Consider the following 12,519-nt stretch of genomic DNA (forward strand, 5'->3'; position numbering starts at 1 on the left):
CTGCCATAGCCGCAGCTTCGAAGGAATCAATGGATGCCGGCAACGGTGCCGGTTGTTTCGGAGCTGTCCCTGCGTCTGCGTCAGCCATTGAAGCGTTGGAAAAGGTGAGACTCGACGTCAACGGCAACGGTGTGGATTCCACTTCCACCATGCCCTCGCGCTGTACCATTTGTTTGGAAGAGCTTCCAATCGGGTCGCAGGTCACTCGGATGCCATGCTCGCATGTCTATCACGGAGGTTGCATTGTTAAATGGTTGGAGACCAGCAACTTGTGTCCGTTGTGTCGTTATGAGATGCCTAGAGCTTGAGGAATATTAACACATTATATTGATTTTTCACGTCAAAACAAACAAGTAAATGGGTTCTGAATTAATGCTTTATTTGTTTGTTAATTAAACCAACAATGTTAAGTTGCCGTAAATCTGATAAACACAGTTTTGTACTTTTATTCCATCTGTCAGGAATTTAACTTATTTATTTATTAATATCAATAACAAATTAAGTATATATGATCAAGATGTTATCTAACTTCCAAGTTCCAAAACACATGCTGCTTCCATGCAAAGAGAGTGGAAAGATGACACCCAATGATTATTATACAGAATTGTTAGTTTGGATGGTATTTATTATACAAAATTCCAAGTTCCAAAATATAGTCCAACCCTTTCTTAAAACAAGTAGAATCTGTCCATGAAAGCGCGAGGAATGGAATGGGGTCCTCTCTACTTCTCTTTTGCACTTCAATGTCCACTACAAAAACGGACACTGTTCTCTATTAAATATTTTCTTTCCCCTCTAATATGAATATATACCATGGTTTTCAAAATCGGACCAGACCGGGTGACTGGACCAAAAAATTGGGAACCGGTCAGACGATCAATTCCGTTTTACCCCAGAACCATTATTTCACCAAAAAATATTGATTTGGTCAGCAAACCTCTGATCTGAGTGATCGAACCATTCAAACCGTTTGAACCGTTCAACAGGTTGAACCATTTTTTTTTTTAATTTTTTTTGTCAGAATGGACCGTCTGTTCAGTCTAAACGATTAAACTATTCGACTTGAAAACCAGACCCCTGACCGGTTCGTTATCGAGTTTGATTTTAAAAACCTTGATATATTCTCATATATGTAGATGGACAAAGGAGTAACAACCATTTTTTTTTTTTTTTATGTAAGTTTTGTTTAATAGGAGGCGGAGTAACAATGAATCAAACGTGATTGTGGGTCTTTCCCACTCAATCCTTCACCCGATTCAAATTCTCATTTTCTCTACAACATTTCCTTCCTCTTTCTTTCAAGGGCCTAATCTTTTTTTTTTTTTTGGATTTTGAGGATGCAAAAGTTGCTTAATGAGTTCCTTTTACATTTATGTGGGGTCGTACGAAAAATTTATTTTCTATGGGTATCATCTATCTCCTAGGGGTGCAACTTAGGTAGGCTCAAACCAAGCCCGAGTCAGCCCATCTCAAAATTTTACACGGGTTGGACTTAGATTTTCGACCCTCGGGCTAGATTTGAGCCCTAGAAGTTGGGCTTTTTTATTTTTAGGGCCGTGTGGGCCCGAGCCTAGCCCTTAGATAGCCCAAACTCGACCCGAGCCTGGCCTAACTATATATATGCAAACATGTTTGTGTGTGTATGTAATTTTAGAATGGGTTCATTAACCAACCCAAGCCCGAGTCCAACCCAAGTGCATCAAATTACAGTGTCGGCTGAGCTCATATTGGGATGACCTTAAGCTCGGTCCGAGCTCGGGCCTTAAGCCTAAATTTTAGGGTTGGGCCTGAGTTGACCATAAACCCGGACCAATTTGCTTGATTTGCACCCTTATCTCCTAGATGTGTAAGAAACTTTCCCACCTAGGGAGTAGGAGTGGCAAATGGTTGGGTTGGGTTGGGTTGGGTTGGGTTGGGTTTGATAATGATTGAGTACCAACCCACCCATATTGCATCCATATTGACCCACCAACCCACTATGACCCATCATCAATCTTTGTTAATGGGTCACAACCCACCCATACTAACTCGCTTGATCCATTCATATTAACCCTTATCCACCCTTCTCATTCTCACTCTATCTAACTAACTAATATCCCTTAATTGTTAAGCTAGCCATAAATTAATTCCATTCCAATAGATTTTTATTATCAATATTTTTATTATTGTTTTTATATAATTATGTATTCTTTATTTTTTTCTTCTTTTATTTCAAAACCGTTTTGCTCTTGGTAACCAGCAGTCCTCTTTCTTTTTCTAATCTACAGGGAGAGAGAGAGAGAGCCAAAGGTGGAGGAGGGTTGCCACTGCTACTAATCGGGATCGTGAACTAAAAGAAGATGAATAGTGAACTTGGGTGTATTAGGGCGATTCATTTCAATGAAGAGAGTGATAATGGGAAAGAGAGAGGGAGAGGGTAATGGGGAGAATGTGAGAAAGAAATGGGGAGAAGGGACTATAGAAGAGATGAGGTTGTCGCTGCCTCTTTGTTAGGTGTGGAAGAGAAGAAGACGATGAATAGTATATTAGCTCAAATTAGGAAACTTTATGTTATATTTATAGGTTGTCGCCGCCTCTTTGTCACTGCCTCTTTGTTAGGGTCAAGAGTAGTTTAGTAAATTTGGGGAATTTAGTGGTATTTTGGTAATTTTAGGAAATTGGGTCAAAATAGGTCTAAGGGGATCGAACTGGGATTTTAATCCAACGGTGGGTGTTTTGGATCAATGATTGGAGGGTTAATATGGGTCTGAGTGCAGAGAGGGGTTTTACATGTGTGGGTCGATGAGAATAGCCGAAACAGAATCTTTTTATATAAATGTGCAATCAGAGGTATTTTTGGTTGAAATTTGGTAGGGCAGGGTTTTTAATCATTTTGAGTTGATTGGTGGGGTCAAATTGGTCCAATTGGGCAGGGATCAAGCATATTTGGAATGAGATTGATTTGGTTAATTTAGGGTTTTGAATTGGAATCTTGGTGCCATGGAAGGGTAAACAAAGGTGTTTTAGGATGAAATTTTACAGATGGGTATTTCAAGATGTCTGGGATCTGATGTAAATGTCTTATTGGTTTTAAAGGGCAAGGATCACAGAAATTCAAGTCAATAAATGGATCTGAACTGGAATCTCGGCTCGATGAAAGGAGTAAATGAGGGAAGTTTGGTTTGAAACTTTATGGGTAAATATTTTGGTGTATAGTGTGCAATCATATGGTCTGATTGGTTTAGATGTTTTTGGATTAAGGGGATGGAGCTGCATATTAGTAGTAAAGTGAAAGGATTTATGATTTTATCTTATGCGTAATGAAAGAAAACAATTCATAGTAAAAAATGGAAAAAATAAATAACAAAAGATAATTAGCTTATGCGTAATGAAAGAAAATAATTCATAGTATTGGAGGTAAAAAGTGTAATGTAAGAGAGAAGAGAACAAAATTAAATGAAAGTACAAGTGTGTCAAGAAGAGAAAATTTAAAGAAAGAATAAAGGGAAACAATAATAATGTAATAGTCAAGGGTGTAATAAGAAAATTACTACTTATATTTAGTAGTTATTAGATGAACGGTAATAGGTGAATCTAGGCAAAGGGCATGGTGAAGGGGCCGTACTTGCAAACATGCAACTAGAGTAACCATAGCAATACGACAAGTCATAGATTAACACATATTTTTAGAGGTGTAAAGTGGGCCGTGCCGGGCCGGTATTGTATGGCCTGTGGGTGGTTCATGAAAAGTGCGGGTTGTGTCATATTGGCCCGTGAGTTGTCATGGCCGTGCCACCATCTCCAATGAAAATTCTAGGGGTCGGACAGGCATGGCCCATGGCCTAGGCCCTTGCAGGTTTGTGCCATGCCACGGGCCTAGGCTGAGCCGAGCTGTAGATTGTGTCGTGGGCTTGGGCCATGCCAGGCTTGGCCACAAGGCGGGCCTTGGGCCTGGGCCGAATTGGGCTAGACTTAATGGATTGTGGATATGAGGATACGAATAATAACAAATTTATGATTATCCAGAAAATAAATAAATAAAAGTATAAAACAATTCAAATAGGAATTTAAGAATTTTATTTCATTTAAATTTGAATGAATAATGATACAAATTACAAAGCATACAATTATACAAATATTGAAATTATGAAATATACAATGGTTGGATATTTCATAAACCGTACTTCATATTTAGATGAATGAAATATGAAAATGGAATAAATTAATAAAAATAAAAAATACAATATAAACTATATAGTTACAAATTGAAAATACAAAATTACATTAATAGCAAATAAGTTAAATAAAATTAAAACAAAATTTATAATAATTTGAAAAAAATAAAAAATTGTGGGTTATTTGTTAAAATTTACAATTTAAACAAAATTTACATATACATTATGATGAAAGTATTTACACACACTTTCATTATCTGCTTTAGGTGAAAAATGAAATATCCGATGTATGTAGTAGTATCATGCCCTCCTTTGTCTTGTAATTGTAAAGTTGTAATCTATATTCTGCATCATGATTCATGGCTACATCTAGCCAACCCTGGTACAGTGGTAGTGTGGTACCTGCAGGTCCTGCACTGAAACAACTAAACAAGACTCTGATGGAATTGTAGCCTGTAGACACCGGAGGGGTTAGTAGATCACTAATCACGTGCCATGGCGGGATTGGTGGTGAGAAATGTTCTTTGACTTCTCCCAATATCTTTTAAATTTATTTTCCATTATTTCAAAAATTCATTTAAATTGTAGCTTATTTCTTCTTCCTTCTCATGTGTGAGAAAATGTTTGGTCAAATGGCCAGTACCACCCTTGCTACAATAACTAAAGTCTTTTCTACATTTTTGGCAAACGACTCTTTTCCCCTTCCCCTCAACATCCTCTCTTTTAAATATTCTCCAAACTGGGCTACTAAACTTGGGGTTTTGGGAAGAGCTGGCCATTTTTTTTCAAATTCTAAAAAAATAAAATTAATTTAATTGGACTTACCTCGGATTGTCGATTTAGAATCCCAACTTGATTTCAATGGTTAAAGCCTTTCAACGTGACAATGTCTAAGATTCCAAGCCTCCCAAATTGCTAACTTAGAGAATCAGACAATTAACCAATCAGAATATGAGACTATCAGAGTTCACTCAGATTGCAGAGAGTGTATGAGAGACTAAGAGACAGAGAGAGTGAGAGAGGAAAAACTAAAGAGATTAAGATAATAACTTATAAGAGAATTGTTGAATTGGTGTGATGAGAAGAATGGTGGAGGATAAGGCTATTTATAGGAATTGAAAATAATTCAATTATCCAAAATACCCTAAAAACTAACTATTTTTTAGTTATTGGGAGGGGTATTTTGATCATTGTAAAATTATTTATAACTTTACCTAAAAAACCCCCCTAAACTAATTGTTATATAGCTGTTGGGGGGGGGGGCATTTATATCAAGGCTATATTCTGAGTGGGCCACGCTTGGCCCGCTACGAGCCCCACGGGCTGTAGGCGACACGGTCGTGCTGTGTTGTACCGGCCTGTGGACCTTGAAACCCTGGCCCAACACGACACGAACCTTTGTGCCAAGCCTGGCACGGCCTGTGGGCCTTCATGCCGTGCCGCATCATGGGCGGCCCATCATAATTTATACCTCTACATAATTCCAATAAGAGAAAGAAAAGGTATCATTAGCATGAATTAAATTATAAACAAATAAAAGAAATAAATGGTAATCATTATAAATGATCCATATACGTGGAATGGAACTTTCTATAGAAATGCAAATAGCGTCCAAGTACCATATCACCAACATTAAAGCTAAGATGCTTAGCATTGATAATAATAGCAAATCATGCATTTTTGATATGTATGGTTGTGACGTAAAGGTGTAATGAGTGGTATATGCAAAAAGATCTAAGTGGTGAAACCATGGTTGTCATATATTCTTGGTTGGGCGTATTTTGTGTAATACAATAAGCAAAGGTTAAAGTTGTAATTTCATGGGTAAAACGGTTTTAGTGTCATGGACAAGCGACTAAGGTGTAGCAATAGGTATTTGAAAAGATGTATAGTGAACTGTAGTGCGACCGGGTAAATGCAATTACTTAGGTAAGCTTTTTCTGGGAAACAATTACCCGATTAAGTGTATTTATCCATGTTATTTAATTTTTTAGGTAAATAAGGTAATGACCATTTTAGTCATAAAAATCTATTATTAAAAGTGGCAGTTTTGTCCCATTCAAGTGTTAGCAACTTTCTCACAGGTGGGAAAATTATTTATCCACATAGGAGATGGGTATTTTTGTCATATTCAAGTGTTAATCTGAAAAATGAACATGAGATTCTTGGTCAATTGGGAACTAAAATCTCATTGTCCAACTTTCCCCCCTCTCAAAATCAAAAAAAAAAAAAAAAAAAAAAGAGAAAAAGCCCCCCAAATGGAATTGTGAGAGTATGAAAGGGTATGTGAATATATGGGTGTATGAGAGAGTATGAGAATTGATGTAATGAAAAGAATGAGGGAGGGTAAGGTATTTATAGGAGTTGGAATTAATTTAATGGATCAAGAAACCCTTAAAACTAGTTGTTGGAAGGGTATTTTCTCTTTCTCCCAATGCCAAAATACACAAGTACCAGAAAGCAAATAGCAGTTGTGTGTGTGTGCGTGAGTCCCAATGGCTATAATTTTGGCAGGCTGAAGTGGCTCATTTGGGTTTATCCTGTTGTGTCGTATTGGCCTACGGACCTCAAAACCCAAGCCTGACACAGTCCACTTTACAATTTTACCCATTATGTAATGATTAAATAATAAAAATACATATAATTAAAATTTTGGACACATTAATATCAAATATTTGAAAAATTAAAACATGTGTAATAAATAAGAATTATTTTTACTAATGATAGAAATTGAATGCAAAAATTAAGAAAAAAGAGAGGGTGATAATGATAAATAAAATTTATAGGTGGGCTAAGTCCTCTTTACTTAATTTTAATTTTTTGTTTGATAATGATAAATAAAATTTATAGGTGGCCACCCTTCCACGTAGAGTAAAGTTTGAAGATAAAAAAAAAAAAAAAATCATAGGAGCACCTGACTTTGCCAAATTATTTGCTGTGTCATTGAAGCCCCTTGGTAATCGAAGAAATTGAAGATTGTAGGACCTGAAAGAGGTAATGATCCAAGGTTCTAAATATTGACATAATCATAGGAGCACCTGACTTTAAATAATGTTAGTTACAAATGCTATTTGCATTTAGCTTAATGAGTTGCTTCAAGGTTCTAAATATTGACATAGGCCGATATGCCCTGTGTGTTTTTTTTTTTTTTTTTTTATGTTTTACTTTTTTTTTCCAAATCAGTTCAGAGGGGCTGGTTTAAGGCCTATCTACCCTCTGAACCAGTGGCTGACCCGATACAACCCCTGTAAAGGCATATCGGGAAGCTACTGGCATGATATGTATCGGCCGATACATGTCAATACTTTGAACCTTGAATTGCTTTGGTTTACATTTATAGATTTTGTGCTTTGAAGATTATTACATATTGTAAGTTAAAAATATTGCTATTTGTTTTTTTTTTTTAAATTTGATAACTATTATACCTAAAATTGTCAAATAACGTAACACTAACGATTGTCAAATAATTATAAAAAAGATCAAATATAAATTAAAAGAAATTACCATTATTAGACATAAATTACCAATATTTATAAAAAATTACTAAAAATAAATCAAAAGAAATTATCACAAATTAGTAGACTTTAGGATGATAATTACTTGATAATTATCACAAATTGTCAAATAATTATAAAAAATATCAAATATAAATTAAAAGAAATTACTATTATTAGACATAAATACCAATATTTATAAAAAAATACTAAAAATAAATCCAAAGAAATTATCACAAATTAGTAGACTTTAGGATGATAATTACTTGAAATTATCAAATAATATAATCCTAAATACATTAAAATAATTTGCCAAAAATTATCATAAATTAGTAGAAATGTCCAAAAATAGCCACTAAATTCCATAAAATCGATAAATTACTATAATTTACCAATAAAATATCATATAATAAATATAATACATTAGTATATATTTACCAAGAAATTAGTATATAATAGAAATTACCAAAAATTAGTAGAAATTATATAATAGAACTAATTTCCATTAATTGGCCAATAAACTGTCATATAATAAGTATAAAAAATAAGTACGTATTGACCAAGAATTCTCATAAATTAGTATAATAGAAATTACCAGAAATTAGTAAAACTTAGCCAAAAATAACCACTAATTTCTATATAATATTACATTTACCAAGAATTATCATAAATTATTATATAACAGAAATTACCAGAAATTAGTAGAACTTAGCGAAAAATAACAACTAATTTCCATAAAATATGATAAAATATATGAAATTAATATAACTTTGTAAAAATAACCATTAAATTCTAAAAATTCCTAAAACTTAGGATGATAATTACTTCAAATTATCAAATAATATAAACCTAAATAAATTACAATAATTTGTCAAAAATTGCATTTCATTTTCTCATACATCACATGGGTCCCCGCTAGTTTAAAAGTGTTGTGATGATTATATCACCGATTGTGGTTAATGTCCTAAAACTGAGTTAGTGGAAGGGTGTAGATGCAACACAAATTTTAGGGGATGACAGTTGTATTAGCATAAAGTACGGCACTGAACCACAACTATCAGAAAGTACGGGGGAGGTTTCAGTAATTTATCCAAAACATATACATATATTTCCAAATCCATCCATCCAGAGAGAGAGGTGGTATGATATCCTTCAGAGAGAGGGTATCAGGTGGTATGATCCCTGTTGCTTAAACTATTGTACCCTATTTATTATAATCTCTTGCTTTCACTCAGGAAAAGGACCGTAATGTTTGTCGCTAGTGTTTGGATATTGGTGTTATAATCGGATTCATCCAACTCTGATAGATTTACTTTTGTTCCCTTTCCTTTCAGACAATATCCGCCTCTCTGTCTCTGTCTCTCTCTCATATGTATTGTTTGTCATTGTGAATTTGTGAATTAGAAGTTCACAACTTGCTAGGCTCTACCTCTCATCTACTGTCAGTAAGAACTGCAATCTCTTATCTTTCTATCCATTTGAAGTTTCATATTCCCTTTACACTTGAATTTCCCTTTGGTACTCTTATCGCTGGAGTTTACTCGTTTTTCACTTGACACCTTACTTCACCTCTTGTCATCTTTAGTTGGATTTTAGTTTCAGTAGACAACTCTGAAATCTGAACTTGAAAACCCAATTTACTATATACTTTGGCCATCTGTTGTTGCTTTGTTTTATGCTGACGAAGGAGACCTGATTCTTGCATATATACTGGGTTGTTTTCATTACCCATTTCTTGAATCCAGACTCCATCCAAGCCCAGCTATTTCTTCCTTCTTCGTTCTTCCAAATCAATAAAGCCATCCATGAAGGATGATCAAATGGCCATTCCTCACTTGTTCAGATGCCCAATTAGCCTAGATTTGTTCTCAGATCCAGTCACTCTGTGCACAGGTCAAACCTATGATCGATCCAACATTGAGAAATGGCTTGCAGCTGGAAATCTCACTTGTCCTGTCACAATGCAGAGGCTTCACGATCGTTCCCTAGTTCCCAACCACACCCTTCGACATCTGATAGACCAGTGGCTTCTTATGAACCACTGCTTCGACCCTGCTCATTTAAAAGCCATCGATCCTGACCTCTCCTTGGTTCCTCTGAAGCACAACCTTGAATCTAATGAAGTAACCTTGACAACTAAGATAGAAACGCTAGAGAAACTCGGAAATCTGTCCAAAGATTTGACATTGAGGTCTGGCTTGATCCAGTTAGGCTTCTTTCCACTACTACTGCGGCTGTTATTCGTTAACACTGCTAGTCGACAATCAAACCTCGTCCAAGATGATTCAGCATTTGCAGAACAAGCTCTCACTTGTATTTTGAATATGTTGAGTTTCAGCCAACTGGGTTATCTAGATATGCTCAAAGAAGAATCTCATGTAGCTTCATTCCTGGTTTTACTAGACCAGGGCAATACCAAGGTCAAGACCAGTTTGTGTCTCATGGTGGAGGCAATTGCATCGTCTTCAGAAACCAAAGAGCTTTCTGTTATGCTTGGAAAAACCCGAAACCTCTTGCAAGGACTGGTTATTCTCCTACATCACAACTCTGAAACATCTGATGCTGCAGTTAAAGCCATATCAGCTCTGTGTTCTGTAGAATTAAATCAAGAAAATGTTGTCGAGGAAGGAGGGGTGGACGGCCTAATAGCCTACATTACGACTGGCAATACACGCGAAGCATCAACCGCATTGGCCACGCTTGAGCTTCTGTTAGGACTAGAGAGCGGCAAAAAAGCAGCACTTAGTAACCCTCATGCAGTTAATGCTCTGGTTAAGATGGTTTTCAGAGTATATGATCGAGAAGGCAATGAGACTGCAGTCAGCACTCTGCTGATCTTATGCTACGACTCGTTGAGGGTGCGGGAAGAAGCATTAAGTGTTGGAGTCTTGACACAGCTGCTACTGTTAATTCAGAGCCAGTGTACTTACAGGGCCAAGAGTAAGGCCAAGGTGTTGCTCAAGTTGCTTAGATCCATGTGGGCTGAGGACCCAAGCGCCTGTAAAGTAGTACAACATGGTGTAGTCGATCGATGTCTGTGTTAATCTGTTTTAATTTTCACTGTATGTGGAAAATTTTCTGTAGGGACTACCTACTGTTTATTGCCTGTACTAGAGGTTTCCAGTACTTTTTTCTCATTAGTTATACAATGTTGTCAATAATCACAATTTAAGAGATTGCTTATAATGGAGAGTAAGAATCGGCAGAAATTAAAAAAACAAAAAACCCATAAGTTAATTGGGTGGGCGTCTTTTCTTTCAATTCAATTTAACAAGTAAGCTTAATTTTACTCAAAACACAGACACAACACAATCTGGCAACGGTCCTTTCTAGGCTGCAATACTCTTCTGGTCTGCCTACGTACACTTTTCTTAAGTTGGTTGTGAAATGAGAGGGTAATAAAGCTTAATTTATTTCTTAACTGCACGGCTTGCTAGCCAGTTCAATAATTTCAGGTAGAATGGGTTTCTTTGGAGCTCTCTTTCTTTTGAATTGTAGTTTTGGATAAGATTCCCATGATAGACATGCAGAAGCAGGTACGTACACAATTCAAGAGAGTTTATGTGCCCGCCCTGGATGAGCCGCTGCAGCATCTTTGAAGACAGTGACAAATGAAGGAAATTGCTATGTTAGGCCTAGTGGGGTAAAGATTCTGATTAGTTTGAGATAAAAGGCCCCCGTAAACAGTGTCTTTTGACAAGTGAGTCAAGTGACCCTATAAACAATGAGTTATCAGAGACCAGTCCTAAAGGCATCCAACCGAATATGCAAATGCAATTGTTGTTAACATGGAAGTAAGGTAAACCAGGGTAATGTGAGGCCTTGGGAGGAACCGAGATTTCCTTCTCACTTTTCCTACCCATTGCAGAGATGATGTGTGGCTGCAATTCACGGCGGTAGAGTGGGTAGAGAGTAGTGAATAGGAAATCCGGTTTGCCTTAGGAAGGACTCAAACTTCTAAAAGTCAAACTCAATTGATGCTTTCATTCCTGAAATAAGAACTGTTTTGATGGTTTCAGATAAAGTTGTATAGTGGATTGGGCCGCCCATGGGTTGGCAAGGTCTGGTCACCATAGCAACCGGGCTATGCCAAGCCTGGCCCGGCCATACCCCTATACCATTTTGGGCTAGGTTTTGAGGCCTGAGGGCTGACATGACACAGAATGAAAAACTGGGTCATTTTGGCATGATTCGTGGCCCATCATGGTACGGCCTGCGTGCCAGCCCAACACGGCCTGCATGGTGGCCCGATACGAAACTGCCACGTGATGAGCTGTACCGGTTCACCCAAATAATATAGCTGTTTGGAAGCACCCCACCCCCTCCCGGGGCTATGTTTCACTTTTGGAGGGGTTTTTATATAGAAATACCCAACGGCTATAACTAGATAGTTTTTTTTTTGGGGGGGTTGTATTTTGGCTTTGGGGAGGAAAAATGACTTAAATGCCCGCTAAATAGTTAGTTTGGGGTAGGGGTGCTCACTGTTCGGTTAACTGAATCATAATCGAACTGATCTGATCGGTTTTTTAAATATGTAAATCGAAATCAAACCGATGCAACCGGTTTACCAGTTTATTAGTTAATCGTGATTTGATTTTTCGGTTTTCTGGTGTGGACTGCTGGTGCCGTTGGTTGTTGTTGGTGCTGATGGTTGCTGACGAGTGTCACCTAAATGAGAGCTTGAGAGGTGGTGTGGCTGGCGTGTGGCGAAGACACAGAGAAGAGAGGTGAGAGAGAGAAGAGAGAATTGACAGAGTGAGAGAGTTGGTGCTTGCTTGCCAGACTGGTTGGACCGTTGGTGCTTGTTTGCCGGTGAGGCTATGACTGTCGTTGCCGTGCTGGTGGTTGGCGCGGGCCGCACGGTCTCTGGA

General features: G+C 37.1%; 1 protein-coding gene across 1 annotated transcript; it reads left to right on the forward strand.

Annotated features, from left to right (window-relative positions):
• Nucleotides 1-8,855: 8,855 nt before the first annotated feature.
• LOC148852421 (U-box domain-containing protein 26-like) lies at nucleotides 8,856-10,820 on the forward strand. Its single transcript, XM_088946266.1, has one exon. The coding sequence runs from the start codon at nucleotides 9,454-9,456 to the stop codon at nucleotides 10,690-10,692; it is 1,239 nt and encodes a 412-aa protein (XP_088802392.1). The 5' UTR covers nucleotides 8,856-9,453; the 3' UTR covers nucleotides 10,693-10,820.
• The last annotated feature ends 1,699 nt before the right edge of the window (nucleotides 10,821-12,519 follow it).

This window comes from Nelumbo lutea, chromosome 5, assembly GCF_056320005.1.
Source record: "Nelumbo lutea isolate HS-2025 chromosome 5, American lotus-T2T, whole genome shotgun sequence".
In the NCBI taxonomy this organism is placed as follows: domain Eukaryota; kingdom Viridiplantae; phylum Streptophyta; class Magnoliopsida; order Proteales; family Nelumbonaceae; genus Nelumbo; species Nelumbo lutea.